Genomic DNA, 22,136 nt, shown 5'->3' on the forward strand with positions numbered 1-22,136 from the left:
GAGTGCTTTTGAGACATACCAAGGTCAGTTCTAACAAACATTCAGTATAGGAGTTATGGACAAGAAGCTAAATACAAAGAGGATAAAAGAAGCAAACTTGGGGCTCGTTTATCTCCCACTGAAGTCATGGCTTGTTTAATCCTTGCCCTTTAAATTTAAAGCAGCTGCTGCCATTCGAACTGCGTAACTGAAATTCTTTAGCCACGTGGTGGCAAGTTTCCAGGCCACTAGCTTCCTATGCTTATATGCCACTGATATTAATAATACCTCTGTTTAGTAACAAAGGGAAGTATTTTCATGACCATCTTTTTCCTATCATGAAACTTCAGATAATCAATGTTTTAACAATACCCTCCTCTTAGATCAAACCCAAGTTATTCTCACCTAATCTTACTTCCTAGTTTGCTTCATAAAAAGTCTTGGTGAATCAGTAGAGGAAACGTTTTTCTCATAGAAGCACATTTTGATTTCCGGACCAGGCTATCTTACATTTTTATTGCAGTTTACACATTACACTCTAATAAACAAAAACAACATTTCATGTATCCAAATATGATGAAAAGGATAGGGCCAGCTGTCATGCTGAACCTTACACACTAACTGAAAAGGACTTTGTGGTGGTATTATTAAGTCCAGGATGACCAAACAGCAATCCTGTGCTTGTGCTATGTCTACAGGATGAAGCAGTTCTCAGAAAATTATCTCTCCCAACTCATACTTGCAATGTTTTATTTCATTCAGGTTGTCTATATCTATTTTCTTTCTCTTTCTCTTTCTTTTTTTTTTTTTTTTTTTTTTTTTTTGCCGGGGAATGTGAATAGACATCCCACTACCTTTCTACTAACCATTCTTTGAACTGTAATTGCAAGGTCAATACATTTTAAAATTATTTTTTGTTGTTGTACCCTGGCAGTACTAGTTGTAGATAGGCTGAAGAGCTCTGGGGATACTACAGACACAACATCAATTTTAAAAAAAAAAAAAAAACTTTTTATTTTCATTATCAAAGAGGAGAAAAAATATTGTTGATTTGCACACCTCTGCAGAAAGGGCTAATGGGATTTATATACAAACGAGTAAATGAATGCATGTAAGTGACACTATCTTCCATGTAACTCTCAAATTGATCCTGGAACTTGCTCAAAGAATAATGTGGGGGAAAATGAAGTGCAGCGTATCTGAGATTTAGTGTGACACATGCCTTTGCTGACTGAGACTAGTAAAGAATTCATCAGGGATCTGCAGAGTAGGCATGTATTAGCTTTAGAATTTAATATCTCAAGTTCAGTTTTAGTGGAAAATTTGAACCCATCATTGAAAGTTTGACCTAATTTTCCAGTTGAAGCAGGAGTAAAGACAAGTGGCTAAGGACATATGTAGGATCCAGCTAAATATCTCTGCTTCCAAGGTCTGTACTGAACTGAACAGAAAAGAGAAGAGCTGTTTAAGAGAGGTGGAAGAAGAATGCCTAGAATTTCTACTTCCTGCAGATACACTTGCCCCAGCTACTGTAGTAAGAATGAATGAATTTTTTCCCAGCTTTATGAAAATTAACCCAGCCTCAATCTTCCTATAACACTTACTACATTGAGTTTCACTTGGAATAAACTGGATTGTGTGATGGACAGTCAGGGTCCCCTATTGCCCTTGGCCTAATCAGGTGTCCATTTTCAAATGCAGGATAAGGTAGGAGAAGTCTGTATATGTATGGCAACAGGTTCATTCATGCTCTTGCATTAAGATTTCTGCCTGGAGTGAAGTTTCTGCAGGTTTACTGCAAATTCAATAGGAAAACATGTGCAGCTTTTAAGACAGCTATAAGTATCAGTCATGCAACTAGTTGACCAGTGTGGTGTATGAAGCTCAGCAGTCTGACATGTCTATAGGTCATGATGGAGCATTTCATGTGGATATGTGTGGTCCCAGGGAACAAGCTCTCCATATTTAAAGATGGTGGTTGCTGTACTATCCATTATTTCAAGCTGGCGAGCACTGTACCCTATTGTTCATGCTACTCTTCTCCAAACAGCTTTATCACGACAGCTTAGAGATCCCCATTGCTTCATATAATTAACTGTGATAACCAGATGTAAAATGGAAATTTAAAATAAAAAATATGTGTATGCATACCTTTTAAATACATTGTCTTTAGATCCACACACAGAAGTTTTAAGTGATCTTCCCTGACACATGCAGATGAGAAAGCTGCTAATTTTCCCCATTTCCATGGATGGAGATATGAAAGCTTACAGTTTCAGCCATAGAATATTTTGGGTAAAGGTGGTTTTATATACCTATGATAAAGTCATAAGAGATTTTTGTCTCTTCCTACCAAAATTACTTAAAAGGTTGATGCAATATTAAATGGGAAATATGAAACCATTTTATAATTCCAAAACATGCCAAATAAACAACCTTAAACAAAAAACACTGTGAGAAATATTGAACTAACTACAGAAAAATAAACAGCAACTTCCATTTCTATGTATGTGAATGGAAGCCCAGTGAATACAGAATTTACAATTGTACAGTGCTTACATAATACTATATTATTTAGTTGCCACAATGGCAAAGAGAACTATTGCTGCCTTGACAGATTGACAGTGTTCAGAAAGTAATACATTTGTTATCAGCAAAACATGGCATGATAAATTGACTAACTGTCAGAAATAACCTACCTAATGATTTCAATTGAACATACTTACATACAGACATGGGGTAATAACTGCATAATAATTTCTACTCTTTCAGTAAATTATGTGTGCCATGTGTTTGTGGGATGTGCTGTATTTAAATAACTGATTTAGCAGTGACATGAAACAGGACAATTCTGCTGGCAGAATATATACGCACACACATAGAGGCACAAAACGTCATGAGAAGAAAATCTCACCCAATAATCAGTCACAATAAACCCTAATTCAAAATATATTTCTATATTTTAATTTTATTTAAATAATATAAAACTAATAAAACAGAGTATTATTACAGACATTCATTTAAAATGGAAAAAGTTTGCATAAATGAGAGCGTGAAAACCAGCTTTAGGCTGAGCACTATAAAGTGCACCAGGCATGCAGGTCCATGCAGGTCCTGTTGCAGTAAGTGTGGATATGCAGTACCTGACCCTGTGCCTTTGACTGACCAAAGTTTTCAGCAATAAGCATGGCATTTTATTGACATCCTGTATGGCAATTTTTGCGAGAAGTTGACGCATACATTGCTATGAAAGTATCCTGCTTTCCCAGTGTTTACTGAACTTCACAACCTTTTTAGACTAAAGCTTGAATTAGCTTAGAAATTGATAGTAAAGAATCATGTGAGTGCAAAATATAGTATTTTTGTAGTCTAATACTAGATTTTTCTCTATTTTATGGAAAAGGGTTTTAAATTTATTGGATTTTCTACTGTAGAAATCTTGTTTTATGAAAAAAATTCAAGCATAGCTATTACCAGTGGAATTTTCACAATAAAGTCCAAATTAAAATAGTGATAAACATACATACATATATATCTATGTGTATATATACATATATAAAAATTTATATGTACTTACATGGATGTATCTGTATAGAAATATAGATACATGCTTGCATGTGGATGTGTATATATATATGTATTTTTTAAAGCTGAGCTGTGCCATTTTATTGGAGGCAACAGTCTTGATCAGAGTGCACCTCCCATCAATGGCTTTGGGGTACCTGGCAACACGCTGTGAGCACTGAATAAAAGTGAAAATTTTCTTGTGTCTTCCCAAAATCTCATTAATAAATTACAGTTTTAGATAATAAAATCTCTGGTCAGTCCTACTTCCCCTTCCCTCATGGGATCAGCATCACATTACAGCCTCTGAACTGGGCCACCATATTAGAAATTACCATAATCCAGGCCTAAGCTCCAACCTCTTCACCTGCAACCTAGGTAATTAAATTATCGTAATGTTGTTGGCTAGATTAAACCATTAGATGCCATTAGTGTCTCAGTTTCACCTAAACCCAATTCTTCCAAGTGTTTGAAGAGAGTGATACCTTGGTCGTTTGGGGTTTAAGACCAATGTTTCAGTTGCATTTATGTCCTGACAAGAAGTCACACATATTGAATTGCTAATATTGTCTCAGTCACTTAATACTTTTTATTGTTCTTAAACCCCTTTTGAGTATTCTGATCCAAAGCCAAAAATAAATATTACAGCAATTTTCCAACTTAAGAGTTGTTTCTATTTACATCACTCTGTTAAAGCAAGGGATATGCTGTATTGTATGCACTTTTCCCAAGACACATGAATCCTATTAAACAGGTTTAGCAATTGCTATTTTTTCTTAAAATGCATTCTATTTCCTTACTCTTTAACGTTATGACAAATGATGACAAGTAAGGAATCTTTTCCATCAAAACGATAAGGAACTGTTGAGTGTACTTGAAATATGTGTGTGAAAACCATCATGAGTGGCATTATGTAAAGACACAGATGAATGAACTGGCTAATTAGTATGTCATTCAAGACATTGCAGACTGGGAGGCTTAGCTCCTCAAATAAAATGTCATTATTTTTTTAATCATTATTTAAAATGTATTAATTTTTAAATAAATTAATAAGTAAAAACTAATAAATAAGACATTAATATTAAACATTATTAAAATAATGTCATGATTTTATTTAGGCTATTTGATCATTCCATGGAAGGATTCAAAAACTGGGAGTTTATGACTACTCATTGCTGGAGTGAAAAAGCAGCAGGTGACTGGATCTTGGAAATCTGTGACACTCCATCTCAGCTGAGAAATTTCAAGACTCCAGGTATGACTGTAACCTTTATTTGGGCTTGCAGTTGCTAATACTGCCTTGATTGATTTCTATCTTTTATTTACAGTTGGAACATCTCACTGCTTTTAGTGTGAAGGCAGAGCTGTGAAGAGCATTATTCTTAATTTCAGTTTTCAATACACTCTTCATTTTTCCATTGCTTTAAGATATGTGGTTCTCTTTTACTCTGAATTTACTTCTGGTTTCCATAGGGAATTTCATCTCAGGGGTAAACCGCCCTCTTTCTTGCAGTCACATGTGTTGCTTCACAGTAGGAAAAAAGGCTTTGGCAATTCAGAGCTACACCATACCAGACATGAATTCTTCAAGCAGAGACAGACCCCTGTACCATCTGACAGACTGCCAACAGTCGGTGCTTTAAAGAAAGCCACTTTAAAGAAAGCCAAATCTTTCCTAGATGCAGTTTTCAAGGACAAAGCTACAAAACTGCATGAAACTGCATGTACCACCTTTGAAAGAAGTTTATTATCTCCATATGCAGGCATCTGTTTTCTTGGATGTTGGATATAGATTTATCATACAGGTCTTCAACATGTTAGAGGAGCCCAGAGTTACTCTGCTTTGCTGATATTGCCTGTGATTTTCATGGCTGATACAGGGCTCATATTTTCTTGGCCTGTATCAGCTAAATAGGGCCCAGAAATTTATTTACATGTTGGTTTTCTTTGCTTTGTATTTTTTATCCTAACCATATGAAAAAGTGGCATTTGTCAGTGCTTACACAACTAGAAAGTCCCACCATACAAGACAAAGAAATTCACAGCTTGCTACCACTGGTAAGTTGCATCATGCTCCCGTGTGTATGGGCAGACCTGGCATTTGCCCACTTACAAACTGTGCTCCTAGTAAGAATTTTTGAGGCTACAGACATTCTGCTTTTAATTCCCACTGCACAGTTTCATTCACATATTTCAGTATGAGCACTTTGAAAGAAATGGAGATTGAGAGAAGGGCTTTCAAAGACATTTACAGGAGTACATGCTTATTTCTATTTGCTGGTTGTGAGAAATGAGTATATACTTGCCTTTGGTCTTACTGAAAATTAAAACCTTAAAAACCATTTTGAAATAGATATATTATACACAGACAAAAATACCACTGTTTATGCATGGACACTGCGTGTAGTCTTTCCTTTGGAGTCTCACATCAAAATAGGTAGAAACCATTTAATAAAAATAATCAAAGGTGAAATATCAGATAAACAAATAATCTAGATTAAAACATGTTAGAGAGGCGAATACTACTGATGTATTGGAAATCATTTATCACTAAATTTAAATTAACACTCTATTTGGACAGCATGTCAGAATTCAATAATATTACATTGAAAGTGACAAATCTAGTTGACTGCTGCTTTCTGATAGATAACAAATAATTATAAGAATTCTGGTATGAAATATATTTAGGATTAAAATGACATTTGCCATAGAATTATTTTATAATTCAGTGAAATAAAAGATAGATTCCATCTCAGGCAGCTAAGTAAACTTGCAGTAAAAGTTTTCTAACTGATTTGCTAAAAATCAGTTCTGAATTTGGAGACATAGATGTTAACTTAAAGTACTTGAAGCTATAAAAATATATCTTTGTAAACTTAACAGCAGGGGATTTTTAAGTATGTTTGTTCCTGAATTAATAGGTTATTGGAAGTCATTAAAACTATTCAAATGAGCCTCACTAAGTACTTTTATTGTTTCTACTACATGAAAAAGCACAAAGAAACATTGACTAAAATGCAAACTGAAGTGCTTAAGAATTTGATAGAGGGGAGGTATTACACAACAACTAAGTAATTTAATGAGATTACCAAAAAAACAGTCAATATTTTTCAACTCCTTCTTGTACTTGTTATTCCTGACACAGCAAAGAGTATCTCTGGCTTGAAGGACAATTTCAGGTAGCTCCTCACCTGCGATTGTACTGGAACTCCGTGGTTCTTCCAACAGCCAAGAAGCAGAGCCATAGTGCAATATGTTTCAGCTATTACCCTCTTCTCTCTCCCCTGGCACAATCCCTGTACTAAAGCCTAGAGAAGAGGTAGCATGGAGCCATTTTGCAAACTGTTCACACAGGCTATTCTCCAGACATCCTTAACAACCCTTCTATGTCACCAGGACAGTCTAAAAGTGACCAGCTACATTTCCAGCTTTACACTGTAAAGCTTGTTCCTGCACGCTCCTCTTTTACATACATAGTTGTATAGATCTTACTGATTTATTGATTTCAATACTTTATATATACACACTTCTCAGTGCTACAGTAGTTAGTATCATATGACTGATTTCTCTTGCTCCTAGAGGACTAAAGCCTGAAGATCCAGCTCTGGAAGAAAAGGGCAGTAAGGCCAGGGGATGTGGGGAAAGTAGACCTGCACAGTCAGGGGTTCTGGAAGAAGGTGACACACTGAAGATGTCCCGCTGGAAAGCTTACTCTTTACCTTCTTTTAACCACAATGTGAAACAGTAGTTGAGACTGGTTAGGTTTTTACAGATATTTGGCTTTGAAAAGATGCAGTCTGATTGTGAATTTGGATCCTGGTTCATTGTATACTGTTTTATAATATATGTCCCTCAACTTTCTAGAGCAGCGCTTGCCCTGTGGTGGAAGCTGTCCAGTAGTACTTCTGGTTGGAAAGATTTGGAAGTGCCTGCCAGGTGTTAGGTGCACAAACTCAGCTGGGCATTTTGGGGTTAGCCTCCGCACTGAACAGAATGTGAAGTAAACAAAAGGTGCTTACACACAGTTCATGGTGCCTCAAGTTTATCACCATAGCCTGCAGTTTATCACACTGATATCACCATTATGCCTGTTCCATGTTGTGTGCATTTATTTAGCTATTGAAAGGTCTTATAATTAAAAGCTGCAGTTTTCCTGTAATCAAATTGAGAACAAAGAGCCAGCATGTCATCATATTGCTGCATTGGCAAGGTAATGCCACATCTGTTGCCTGTAAAGTAATGCAGGGTCCAGTTCATAAAAGCAGTGCATGTGATTTCTGCATTTAATTCTGTAGAGTTTATGGAGGTGGACATGTGCTTGCTGTGAAACAATGTGATATGCCCTTTCTCCTATACATACAATGTGGGACCTTTGTTGCATACTAAATACAAGCAGGGTAAAGGATTAGTCTAGCCAAACTAAATGATGGAATTGGCCAAAAATGGGGAAAGAAAGATTTTGGCTTAAACATGCACACTTTGTTTATCCATTATAAAAGTGTATGTGTGTATGTATATATACTTAGTTATTGAAATATTTTCATTGTGCAAATTAAACCTGCCTTGAGGCAGACTTCATTTATTTGCTGGCAAGTCACATGAATTTCCCCCCTCTTTATTTAGTGAACCATTCTTAAAAGGAAACTAAACACCCGAGAGACCCTGTGTTATCCCTCTCACTGCCCCTTGGCATTGGGTATACATTCAAAGGACCAATCCCTCGCGCAGTAATGTTAGTACAAGCCCTTCCATGTGCATACAGCCCAGACAGAATACACTGTGTCTGAGGATCATCTTTACCTGTGGTTAATTTTAGTGGGTCTTTGCAAATAGTTTTTTTGAGTATTCAGTGTTTTTATCAGTGTTCTGGAAGTATGAAATCAGCCCTTGGGAAGTTTAATGATCTTTGAAGCAATAATGACTAGGATGAAAAAATCTGAATAGCTTAGCAAAACACACATTTTTTGATTGCATCCAGTACATTATGGTTCCTATGGTATTGAAATGGGTTAAAAAACAAGGACAGAAACTACAAGTGGAGAAGCTGTAGCTTTGAAAAAGATGTAGAGATGACTGCATATCTGGTTAAAAATGAGCTCCCTATGTGACTTCTTTCCTAAAAAGTGCCTTTTAGGACCCACGTGAATCACTCTAAAGAACACTGAGATATAACTTGATCCTCACGTGTCTATACAGGAAGAAAATATGTAATTTGGGTCCTTTTAATCTCATCAAGACTAAAGAGCTACATAGCTGTGTGCTAGAGGTAGGAAAAGACAAATTGAAAATAAGGTGCATGCAGTTTTACACCCAAGGTAATTAGCCAGTAGTTTGGCAGCAGGTGTGGTAGACTTTTCATCAGTTAATTTTTTTAATCAGGATTGAATGTCTCTTTAGAATTAATGCCTTGCTTTAACTGTGAAAAGTCATGTGATGCAGTCTCTTGCCCAAAGCTGCTTCTCAAAAACCGAGTATAGAGCAGAGAAAGTTTCATATGAAGTGTAGAAATTTCTGTCCCAGAAAGATTAAATTGGCTTGGCAAGAGACAGAGAGATAACAGAGTTTCCCATCTTTAACCCCATTATAAACCATTTAAAAGAACTGGGTGATCATCTGTCAGGTTTTCTTATTGTTGCTTACTGCTTAGAAGGATGAAGGTAAAAGCAGAGAGATAATGTATTGTCTTGGTCATGTCAATGAAGAAAACCAGATGACACTGGGAAAGATACAGAAAATTGCTTTCAAGGTCAAAGTAATTTGCTTGCATGTGTTGAAAAAGCCCAAGTGAACAACATGAAAGCTCAAATTATTGAGTATTGTTAAAATGAAAGAAGAGGAAGATTGGCTGAATTTAATTTTACATGAAGTATACTAAGTGATTTTCTTAAGAAGAGACATACCTGGATTACATTTCCCTTTAAATAATAGTTCTAAAGGAAGACTATTTTAACCACAGAACTGCCTCCAAAACAGGATCTTTCAAATTCAAAAAATAAATACTCTCAGCTCCTCTCCTCTGTTTCCTTTCTCTTCTGATGAGAATTTGACATTTAGAACTAGCTAGCCCAACACAGATAAATATAATCAAGAGACAGGGTAAGACCAAACTTACTTTACATCTTTTCAAGCAAGGATGTGGTTTTTTATGCATCATTACTTTGTTATTTCAGGCCTGAGACCTTTTGCCCTTTCACAAAAATTTATTCACTTGGTAGTATAGACAGAAAGGTGAGGACTGAAAGTTCACATTTCGTGTTGTGACAGCCTGAACTGGTGACTTGATACATATTTATCTCTTTATTCTTCCACAAAATAAATTGCCAAAAAGTCTGATAATGCTTCAGGCAGGCAAACAATTTTTTCTTTCTTCACTCAAGTACTAAGAAGATAAAATATTAGTGATGAACACAAACAATGCAGTGATACATCTGCCAACTAACTAGGGCAAATAAATAAATCATGCTGGTTTGGGAGGGGACCCTGATATTCTACCATGGGGATTTGAAAATAAGTTTTTTCATGTTCATCGTGATGTGTCCTGTAAGCCAATGAGAAGTATTCTCTAAGTCAGGGGTGCTCAAACTACAGCCCGCGGGCCAGATATGGCCCCCAGGCTCCTCAATCCGGCCCCCGGTATTTACAGACCCCCCCGCCCCCCTCCCACACCGGGGGTTGGGGGGGGAAACCAAGCAGCCGCAGATGGCTGCCTGCCGCTGCATCTGTGTGCCGGCCCCCCGGCTAAAAAGTTCAAGGACCCCTGCTCTAAGTACTAAACAAAATGTAACCACTTTCTTAAGTCAGAATTCTAAATACAGCTAGTTAGCTAAAAGATCTCAAATAATAATTAGTAGATAATTAATGTTCTGAGGGAAAGTGAAATGTAGAGCAAAAACTCCTTGTGGAGTTTGGATTTTCCAAATAACTGTATGACCAAAGGTTTTGTTGTTTATTTTTTATATTGAGTTCAGCCCATGACACAAACTAGACCAACAAGAGGCTGAAGTGCTATGAAAATACTGTGTAAAGATCTGATTGAAGAAAGTATGCTTTCTCAGTTCATAGTAAAGCAACAATTGTACTATCTATATTAAACTGAAGACACTTGAAAAGAAATTTTTTCATACCAACTGACAAATTCATCTTTATAGGTGTAAGTGTTTATAGGACACATAAAATAGAAATGGGTTCTAAAACTAGATTTTAAATACTTAACTTCTAGGCAAATTGAAAGAGTGGTCCTTAGTACTGTATGGAACATCGATCCAGCCTTACTCACCAAGAAATGATTTTCCAAAAGTGGAAAGAGTACGCTCTAGTCCCATTGAAGACCCTACAGAAGACTATGGAACAGATGACTATTCAGGTGCGTACATTCATTTACTCTGCACATTCACCAAACATGTAATAGTCTGAAGCAGTGACCTGAGACTCTACATATGTAAAATGTTCAGTGAAGTGGATTCTTAACTTCTTGTTTCATAATTCAAAGTTAGATATTTTCATTTCATCTTATAAGTTTGTAAGCATAGTGTTATATATTTTAAAGCTACACTTAATATACTATGAAGAATGCACTGCTTTTCACATAAGTATATAAAAATATGTATACACACATGAGTACACATATTTGTATATGAAGAACATTATCTTCTACATCTGTGTTGTTTCTCACTGATCCCTATAGAAGTTTTCCAAACTTAACATTAGACCTTAACAGATACAGATTTTTGGCACTACGAAACAAGTCAGGTTGGCAGTTTCCTACATGTAACCCTGCATAAGGAGCATTGTGTAGATGATTAGAGCTGATGAATCTCAAGCGTAGCTCTGGCAAGCAAACAGCAGGACAAAGCTCAATGCAGAAATTTCTGTTATTGCAGTCTCCTGCCACAGCATGTCAGACCCCCAGTCCCTATTATAGATTGAGAGCTGCTGAACTCCTTGTTTTGGTAGGTGATGAAACACTAACATCTCTACTGGAAATGTCACTAACTTCTTGAGTTTTCTATGAAACAAACTCACTTTTGTTAGGAGAAATTTCAAGGTGACTAGCAAAATCCACACATTTCATTCATGAGAAAACAGCAATCATAAACGTTATAACTTCACTGCCTGGCTTTGTTCACCCACATAAAGGCAGAAATGGATGGTTCCCTCCTCCCATAGTGGGAAGGACTATTTTGAAAACTGTAACTATTTGAAAACTGTAAACATAGAATCATATAATATCTCATGTTGGAGGGGAGCCGAGGCCTTTGCAGCATGTAGCAGCGCAGAATAAAATGCATCTGGGCCCTGCTGGCTGGTTCAGTTGGGTTGTGGTAGCCACTTGGACCAGTTGTTACTCAGCTGGTAACCAGAGTAGCCAGTGATCATGTTGTTCATCGTTTATAGTGACCTGCTTGTTGTAAGCGATTTTGCCAATAATTCCTTTTTATGAATTACAGAAGCTTATACATATTTCTGAATAAGATTCATAATGATCTGTTACTCATCAGGAAACCATCTGTTTGCATCCAGAAATAGTTTCTCTTCAATAGATTCCATAGAGGATGCCACATTTGCTGAAGATCATAAACCACAGTGAAAAAATACCGAGACCAGTATTTGCAAGGTCTTCAGGTACTAAAAAATATTTTTGATGGAGCCAAATTACTATTTGGAATTCAAATCAAACAAGGAAACAGAATAATTGCCTTCTGCATTTAAATACTGTGTTTTAAGGGGTGCTAAGTACTAAACAAGAAGTTTTATCCCTTCCCACCCCCCATATTCTCATTTTATTACAGGTCCCTGCAATGCAGAATGCAGTAAAGTAGGGTGTGATGGGCCAGGACCAGATCATTGTACTGACTGTCTGCACTACTACTACAAATCTAAGAACAACACACGGTAAGACCAAGAGAAAAAATCTTTACTTCATAGATTTCTTAGTGTATATCTTAACTTCCTTTCCTCTTCTCTTTGCTGCAGTCATGGATAATTCATTTTCCACTGAATCTGACAAATTTTCTTGGGAGTTAAAAAAAAATACCACCTAGCTAATCAATTTAAAGTACAGCCTTCAAATACCCTTCTCTGATTATTTCCCCATCTCTTTATTATTTTTTTCTAAAGGAGATATATAGATATAGACAGATACAGATATAAATAGATATATGTATGTAACTGTGATAGCTACTACAGCTTCTGTGATTGAGTTTGAACATGATAGGAAGAAATGTAGATGGTCAAAAATGATACTGTATGACTGCCTGACAAGGCATTTACCAGTGACATAGCATTTGCTGTAGGGAAATAAATGGAAGAAAAGAGGCAGCTTGATGCAATGCTTTGGAGGGTTACATCTTAGTAAACACATGATCATTAGAAAAGCAGCAACGCTGAAAAATACTTCTGCTTTGCAGTCATGATCCAGGAATGTGGTGGCAGGTTATTTCATTAACGACTCTGCCTTCTTTTCCCTGCTGTCTGCAGGATCTGTGTTTCGACCTGCCCACCTGGTCACTACAATGCAGACAAGAAACGCTGTAAAAAATGCTCACCCAATTGTGAAACCTGTGTTGGAGGCCATAGTGACCAGTGCATGACCTGTAAATCTGGCTACTACCTGAATGAAGTAACCAATAGCTGTATTACCAACTGCCCTGATGGGTTTTACCTGGATAAGAGTTAGTATTTCTTGTTGTTTCTTTATTGTGGGCTACAGAGTTTGATCTGGGGAGGTTGCTGAAATGCTTGCAAGCAGGAAAAGTTAATGCTGATGCACCTATCTCTTATCCTATTCCTCTTATTAAGTTGTTGCCAAGTGTGATCTAGAATCTCCTCAAAAATCTTCCTTTATTTTAAAAACCATGTTTGGTGGCAGGGTGTCTTTTCTGTCTGTGGCTGGGAGTAAGAGTAGCAGAATGAGGGCAGTTCAAGAGCAAGTCAGCTGCAGGACAGAGCAGGTTACCCCTACTCCAGCAAGGGACAGAGAGCACCCATATTCTGAAAACAAGGCATTCCCCATTCCCCCAAATTCAAATGATATGGCACCAGATAGAAGAGAGAACTGAGGAATCAACCATGGCCACTGAACTGGAGCTCTAATAAAAATAGGCTCAGGTGTAAAACATGGTTGCAATAAATGTTTCTGACAGGCCTAAGTACCTGCAGAGATGTGATGACCCAAGAGCAGAAATTCTCTGCCATGTGAGACATCTGCCTTCAGTTTCCTTCTGTGATTCCCAAGTAGACTGGCCATGTTTAATTTCCAGCTTTGGCTGGGATAAGTATTCAAACTGCAGTGACTTCAGTCATCTTTAGACTTAGAAAATAAATATGTGCTCAGGAGCTTTGTTCATTGAGGTACCTGACCTTTTGCTTTCTGCATCATGAAGCTCTGTGTTCATTTTTGAGAATTAGTAAAAACAGGTGCTACTTTAATTCTATTTTTCTCTTTGTGAGAACTACAGTAAAGGGAATTTCTTTCTACCCAGTTAATATGGATAGATTAAAATCTAGGATTAAATGGGAGCATCGGGTTTTTCTTTCCAGAAAGGTACATGACAATGCATCTCAAAAGACAGCAGGTCTGAGGAGAGAGAGAGAGAGAGACATCTCTTAAAGTAGGGAGCTCTTGAGATGAAAAGACAGGTGTTAAGTAATTTATGTCTTGACTTTGTTAAGATTAGACCTGTCCATGTGGGTGTGTCTTTAAGCACTACATCAGGAAGACGTGACAGGCTGCTTGCCTAGAAAGTGTTACAGGTAAATTGCAGGACAGTCTCTGGAACACATGGCAACCATTACTGCATATCACTGCTATATGAAAAGATTATTTAAATCCATATTATGAACAGTTAATACAGATTTAAAATTTTTATGAAGATTTTTAATAACCTCAAAGAATACTTTTCTCAGGGTACAACTATAACTTCAGATGTTTAGAAACAGATCAAACTACTTGATGTTTGATGGAAAAAGCTAATAATCAGCAGAATTTAGCTGTTTCAGTCTAGCTTGCTGCTTCCTTTCCTGATGTCAAGCTAGAAAGCAAAGTCCTGCAATAATATATCCATACAGTTTTGTTAAAGTTAACTGACCAAGATTTTCTGGGCTGTTTTCTTCTTTTCCTTTGTAGATAAGATTATTTGCCGAAAATGTAGTGAAAACTGTAAGACATGTGTTGAATTCCAAATCTGCACAGAATGCAAACATGGCCTAAGGTAAGGAAATTATGGATGTTGCTAAATACCATACCTGAAGAGGCTTACATGGCTGTGGATACACAACGAAGAACATCAGACAGCTATTTAACCTTGAGCGGCCCCCATTTCACATGTTCCATTTCCTGCTTAGTGTGTAGTATAGTATTTTCTTGTGCTGCTATATGCCAGTTTGGCTAACTGGATTTTCAGGTGGCCTTTCATTTCAGGTAAAATAAAAGCCACAGTCGTACGGAAAGCTGGCTTCTTGACATTTTTTGACCTATATTGTGGCAGTCAAGGATTATTTAGAGGTAGAGTTGATGAATCATATTAATCTTTCTGATTCATTCCTGTGATAGTTAGAAAAAATTTTCTTATCTTTATTGTATTTCTTCACGTATCTGTTCACTCACATATCTCAAGCACCTAAAGCTCAATTCTATTACAATATAGTGTGCACATATTTTAAACAGCAGTGGATATTTTTTCTTCATAGTGGGACTTAATCATTCTTAAACTGATAGCTAAGATGTACAAAGCAGCAGTACACATTTCAAGATCCTTTATGAATGAATGACCTTTTGATCCAAGCAGCAGAGGTCAAAAATCTTATAAAATTCATGACAGAATGTATGCTGGCTTTATGCCACAAAAAATATCAACTCAGTATTCAGTGTCTGTAGGGTTTCTTCTTGCAGAATACAAGTGTTCTGTGAATGTTTTTAACACTCAGGTTTTGCCTTCTATCAAAGTGGATTTTCATCTCTTAGTAACGGCTGAATGTTGTTTGCTTCTAGGACATCAATAGCTGGAATCCTTTACATTTTACAAAGGAATTCTTTCTGCGTATTTATGTTGCAACTAGATTTCCCAAGTGTTTGCACAATTTTTGCTGCGAATATTGCTATTTTTTTAAACGCAACCTTTTAAAAAGGAAGTGTGATCTCATTGGAAGGAAAGCATGGGATTGGATAAGAGCATTGGTCTATTCACACTCTCTGTGAAATACAAGTATCTGCTTCCCTTTTAAAAAAATTATTAAATTGCAGTCCATGTTGAGATTTTTGGATAATTTTAACAGACTTAACATGACCTTCTGTGTATCTGCAAAATGGATTTAGTAAATTGGCATTTTAGAAGTATATTTAGAAGGCAAATATGTCAAGAGACCAAAGATTACATGGATTTGGGACCTTATAGGTCACAGTTGCTATAGAGAAGTTATGCTGAGATTTTCTTTATTTCTCAGGAACTGAATTGCCCTGTCCATTAACACAAACAGCAGCTTGTAGCACTACTGAAGAAACAGATAAGTCCATTCAGTGTGAGAAGAGAAGGAGAAATTTGAATCTAAAAAAATAAAAAGAACCCAAACTTCATTTTTTCTTGGGTAATACTGAGATTAATTTTTGGTAATAGTTTGAAAAAAACACAGTCTGTGTGGGTGTGCCAGACAAATGGAGCACTGCAGGACATGCATTTCATATTCCTGGGCCCTGGGTGGGACTTGGGAGACCTGGATTCCTGTTCTGATCCTGTTACTGGCCCATTAAATAAACCTGTGCAAATTATTAGTTTTTTCCATCTGTAAAAACATGATAATGCTACCTGCCTTGTAAAGCAGTTTGAGGTATGTGACTGATGAAAAATAATAAGAAAGTAGGGATTGTTAGGTTTGTTGCATTGTTAATTTAATTTTTTTCTAAACTGGGACCACATACGCTCTTGAAGATTTCCAGTGGTGCTGAGCACACACACTTTCGCTGGATCCAGTCTGTAAAACAGGATTAGCACTCACTCAGTGTGGTAATCCCCAGAGCTGAAGAGCGTTTGTAGAGAAAGTGTTAAACTGGATGAAAGCTAAATTCCACATGACAGAGAAGTCCTAGCTTTAAAAAAAAACCAAAACCAGAAAAAAAACCACACAATAAAAAACACCCAAACAAAACAAAACAAAAACCAAGCAACTAAACCAAACAAAAAAAAATTATGTAGGCACTTGATAATATGAAAGCATAAACAGATACTTAGAGGGAAGCATAGAAATGTTAGGCTTTATGCTATTTCTTTTTCCTCTGTTACTCTTTTGTGCTTTCGCTCAAAAGGGCCTGCAGGCAGAATCGCTCTGGCTGTAATCTTGACAAATCTCCCAAGCCACTCAGAACTGGTGCTCAGTTAGGAGGTTTCAAGGAAAACTTCTATTTCAGAAAGAGGTGGTGATTTCCTTCACTGTGAATCTATTCTTAACCTGTGCTGTAGCATAGTATCGGGAGATGTTGCTGATCTTTAATGAGAAGCACGAGATCTTGTTAACAAGTCCATTAGCATTTTTTTTACTACAGTAATGCTGACACTGTGCCAAACTCCTCATGGGTAATTGCATTTCACATGCCAGAATTTTTAGTACTCTTTGGCATTGTTCATTTTTTTTCTGTCCCTACTCCTTGGTAGTGTTTACAATGAGTTTGTAAACAGTTTCTGTATTTCACTGTGGACAAAACTGCATTTCATTCCCACTTGAAGTGATTGCTGTCTCTAAATTTATAAAATATGACCAATGAAGGAAGCTGGTGAATCCTAATATATGGGTTGTTCTTTCATTAAAAGAGACAAAACTGCTTTGTGCATGAGCTTGTTGTCCTCTGTTGCTGTTACCTGCCCAGACACTGTGCTTTTTTTCTTTTTACATAGCTTGCATGGCACTAAATGTGCTATCCGCTGTGAAGAAGGAAAGTATCATAATGGTAGAGAATGTGAACCATGTCACCGCTCCTGTGCGACATGTGCAGGTACTGAACTGACATTTAACTCCACCATTTCCTTTCCTCTGTGTTTTTTCTGATGATTTTAGTCTGCTATATCACAGATACAGTATAGCATGTAAAAACTTAACTCTTTTGATAGTTCTTTAATATATTTTAAATACAGCAGACTTTTCTCAGCTGACATGAAAATCTAAGTTTTCTAACTGAGAGGGGGCATACAGTCATTTTTTCTTTTTTTTTTTTTCTTTTTTTTTTTGAGGGGGGGTGGGGTGGTACTTTCTTTTAGTAGAGCTCGTTCTGATTTCCAGTAATGCCCTCCATTTTCTTTCTGGGATGGAATAATGACTGATAGATTTTGTGTAAGCTTTGAACTACCAACAGTCATTTCTTTCAGAAGAATATATACTGAAATTATGTAATGTTGTTCACTCCAAACATGTACCTTTATTGCTTGATATTACCGTTTGAAAGAAAGTAAGGCAGGTAAAACATAGTCTCTAAAATGATAAGATTTTGCTGCAGTTAGAGATGGTGTCAGTTAGGCAACAAGAGGAACTAGCCATTAATACAGTATATTTTCTCTCTGGTTTAAGGTGCTGGAGTAGATGCCTGTATAAACTGCACACAGGGTTATTTCATGGAAGATGGAAGATGTGTGCAGTCCTGCAGTAGTGGCTATTACCTTGATCACTCTGCTGAAAGTGGATACAAAAGCTGCAAAAGGTATGATTAGCAGCTAATATGTGTGTCTGATATTTGGCAGTATATTAGCTATTACTGTGTTGAAAAAGATCATGCTTAGAACATGAAAGACTGGTGACTTCAAAAAACAGCAAAAACGTATTGCATGCTAAGCAAACGAAGGAAAAGTGGGGGGGTATTTTAATCCTAGTTATATTCATGCAAGTCTTCTAAAAGTGTTTTTTCCTTGTACCTATATGTGTGTCCTTCACTTCAAAAAAGCCTGTAGCGAGAATCTGAACTGATATGCATAGAGATGTAAAACTTAAAAATCTGACAGAGGATCTGCATTTCTTAGTAACAAACGAAAATAATAAAACTATTTTTTTTATTGTGGGTTAATTAATATTCATAAGGACCTTTTCAGTTCTTCAGCTGCAGTCACAAACATGGCACAAGTACAGTACCAGCCTGCTGTCCAGAACAGATCACCTGGCTCAATGTACAAATGGATGGACAGATCTTGAACAAAGCTGTGCTGTTCTGTGCAAGGAAAGGACAATTTTTTCTATTCCATTCTTAGTTAAACAAATACCATTTGTTGCCCTTTGGAATCCACTATTGACTCATTTTGAGTTCAGGGCAGGGAGGGAATCACTATGTGTAACAGCTTTCCACACAAAAAAGTAGTCAATACACAATGAAAATATGATGGAACCAGAAGAGTGATGAAAGGACTGGGCAGCAGGTCCATCTTTTCCATCCTGTGCCTTTAGCTCATGCTTTGCTGGCACATGTATGCACAATCAGCTTAATACTTTTGTTAATTATTTCTTCATAGTTCCAAAATACTAAAATAATGGAGCTATTTAGTAAAAAAGTGTGAATAGAAAGTGGTTAGATGAAAGAAGCAGAACTAGGTTGCAGGGCTAGCTAATTAATTTTTGGTATTAGTATTATTATTATTATTATTAGAGCAGCTGATACATCTAGAAACAGCAAACAAGCCCTTTGCACTACAGCAGAGGTCTCCTAGGAACTCTTGTATTTGGTGAGGCCACCAGGCTGACTCCTGCCATTGTCTTTCAGATGTGATGCCAGCTGTTTGGATTGCAGTGGTCAAGGAGACAGAAACTGTACGAGCTGCCCAAGTGGCTATAACCTGGACACTGGTGTCTGTGTAGTGGGAACAGTCTGCAAGGATGGTGAGTGCAATTCTCTGAAAAGATCCATTTTACCACTGCCAGCTTCTTTTACATGCATTGGGTTGGTCTGTTTCTTTTCTTTTGCCACAGTCTTGGTTTGAGGTCTACATCTTAATTTCTTCAGGTTTGTGAAAAAAAGAAAACTACATTTGCGTGTATTAATAAGATTAGTCACATCCACTTCACCTGAATTTTCCTAAAGTAGCTTCCCCCTGCCCACAACCTACTTTTCCTTCCTTATCTGTTTTTCAAAACCATTGCTTTCAAAAGATTTTTGTATGAAGATCCTAGTGTACTATCAATAGAATCACATTTATCTATTTCAGCACTTTAAACTGTGAAAATGCTGGTAAGTAAAAAGGGGTTTAAGTGCCTATAGTATTGCTTGAGTTATATGAAATGGTAATGAGAACAGAAGAATTCTGAAATAGAGCACCCAGTCTGTGGTGATTTGAACTTCCTCTGAGTTCTCTGTGGCAACTGAGATAGCATGTGATTGGCCTAATTATTCACTAATATTCATTCCTTTCAAATGTCACAATTACAGAGACACTTAGGTAACATCGTGCTTCCCTGAAAATGTTGGTATGTGAATTACAGGTAGATACAGCCTAAAAGCGCAGTCCAAGGGGAAAATCATACCAGAACAAAGGCCACTGTTAAGCCATGTTGAGTCTTGTTTCTGTGGACTTTTACAGCTCCTGTTGCAATTTAAGCCTTCAAACGTTGAAAAGTATCCTGTCCATCGTAAAGTTATATTACAGGTACTGGTAAACCAGTCATGAGACCTTTTCATATCAGGCCATTGGAAGGATCATTGTAATCCAGAGCAAGTCCAGAGAAGGTCAGATACAGATGGGCAGATGAAGAGGAAGTGTAAAGCTAAGAATTTTGAGTAACCACAGTTTCAGTATGGTATTGCAGTTGAATTCTGCAATGCAGACATTTGAGATGCAGTTTGGTCTTTAATATTGTCTGGCTAAATCTGTCTTCATTTGCACACATGCAACTTGCGTGTTGTTGCGTCATGCAACAGCCAGGTACAGATGTAGTTGCCCAGGACTGGGGACACATCACCTCAGTACTGTCTCCCCCATTCTTCCAAGTGCTGCTGCCATGAAAGGGCAACACATCAGTGTGTGGGCCTTGCGGCAATTGCAACACACTGTACTGGATCCCACCACACAGCACGTGTTCTCAGCAGTCTAGGGTAGCCAAGGGAAGTCCAGAAGTTGGGGGGAGGCGGGGAGTGGGGCAGAACAGTTCTGTTAATTTACAAAACACAGAGGGTCTCATTTCACTACCTGACAGTCAAGCACTGGTTACTAATCTAACTCCCTCTATAGGATTTGCATTTCTGTTGAGAATGTTTTATTCTTTTCCTGTGGTTTGACTGTTTTATTCTTTTGATTCATAAAAACTGAGAACAAATTCCTTTGCTGTAAATATCACTGTTTTCTAATTATTCTCTCTCAAATATTTTTTCCTTTTCACAAATGGATACCAATCATTCCCTGTCGGACCACACAATATCTCTTCCTGAAAAAAAAAAATAAAAATGCTGTTGACTGAAATTCCTTTTGATGGACCAAATTTCCTACTTGCTACCTGCTCCTGAATGGTCTCTTCAACCAAATCTGCCTGTCTGACCAATTAAACCTTCCTCCACTGCACACGCCATGCTCTCCAAACCTTCAACCTCCCCTCCTTCTCTTGCTGCTGCCCTCCGGAAGCCACGGAAGAGTCCTGGGCCGAGGGAGGATTCTGTATGCTGGTGAAAAAGAACAATCTCTGCCAGCGGAAAGTGCTTCAGCAATTGTGTTGCAGAACATGTACGCACAAGGGGTGAACTGACACCTCCCAGTGTCCTCCTGCTCCTGTAGACTTATAGATTAATCCGTATTATTGAAAAAGGAAAAAAGGAAAAAAAAAAGAAAGCCACCTGTCTTTCTCTCCCCCCTCTTTGTCTGGGGAGATGGTGAACTGTTTGTTGGAACTTAAAAGGAAAAACTACAACACGCCTACCTTTCATAACTGGGTGTCTAGAGCTGAGCATCCAGGATCACAGAGTCAGTATTGTGTGACCAAAGCAGTTGATGCCAAAATTAACGTTTAACTCATGATTTGATTTCCTGTCAACTTTAGGATTATTCCTGTTTTTTGAAGGTCCTTTTTCTTCCCTGTTTTTCCTGCTTCTTTCCCCTTCAAGATGTTTAAAGGGTGTTTCAAGAATACAACACAAGTTTACATGGATTAAAACTAAACAATACAAAAATGTTTGCATTAGTCTTTTTTGTGCTGTGTGTATTGACAGGGGAAACTTGAGTTCCTGAGGGGATCAGAAACATCGTTAGCTGCAGGACTAAGTTCTGCCCCTTTTGTAACAATATTTAAAAAAAGAACAGTGAACATTTCTGCACACATTTCTTTCTTACTTCCTCTGCTGTGTGCTGTTTTTTGTATCACATGCAGTATGTATATATGTTTGCCCAAAATGTGGTTTTGGTCATATAGATTTCATTTTTAGACAGCTAGCTTATTAACAGATATGCTAGGATTTTTATTTTATTTTTTTAAATTGTCAAAGCTATTTCAAATAAAATTAAAAAAAAAACATTGTTCCTATAGTGAACAAATTCAAAAGATACTACTTCTCTTGGTTTGCATAAGTGAGAGTAATGTATATGCTCAGAAGTCAGAAAACATTGCTAACATGTAAGAAGTATTCATAAATTATTGTTGTCTTGTAA

General features: G+C 37.1%; 1 protein-coding gene across 2 annotated transcripts in view; it reads left to right on the plus strand.

The window, feature by feature from the left end:
- PCSK5 (proprotein convertase subtilisin/kexin type 5) overlaps positions 1-22,136 on the plus strand; it is a 247,605-nt gene that overhangs the window by 163,537 nt on the left and 61,932 nt on the right. The window contains exons 13-21 of one of the 2 annotated variants that reach the window (XM_037374061.1): positions 4,662-4,798; positions 10,763-10,906; positions 12,333-12,435; positions 13,021-13,214; positions 14,669-14,753; positions 17,427-17,524; positions 18,094-18,223; positions 19,271-19,386; positions 21,120-21,315. In XM_037374061.1, the coding sequence (XP_037229958.1) occupies positions 4,662-4,798; positions 10,763-10,906; positions 12,333-12,435; positions 13,021-13,214; positions 14,669-14,753; positions 17,427-17,524; positions 18,094-18,223; positions 19,271-19,386; positions 21,120-21,235 (1,123 nt within the window). In that variant the 3' untranslated portion in view covers positions 21,236-21,315. Of the gene's footprint in view, positions 1-4,661; positions 4,799-10,762; positions 10,907-12,332; positions 12,436-13,020; positions 13,215-14,668; positions 14,754-17,426; positions 17,525-18,093; positions 18,224-19,270; positions 19,387-21,119; positions 21,316-22,136 lie in introns of those variants that run through there. The other variant, XM_037374062.1, reaches the window with a different exon arrangement.

This window comes from Falco rusticolus, chromosome Z (genome assembly GCF_015220075.1).
Source record: "Falco rusticolus isolate bFalRus1 chromosome Z, bFalRus1.pri, whole genome shotgun sequence".
Lineage (NCBI taxonomy): Eukaryota > Metazoa > Chordata > Aves > Falconiformes > Falconidae > Falco > Falco rusticolus.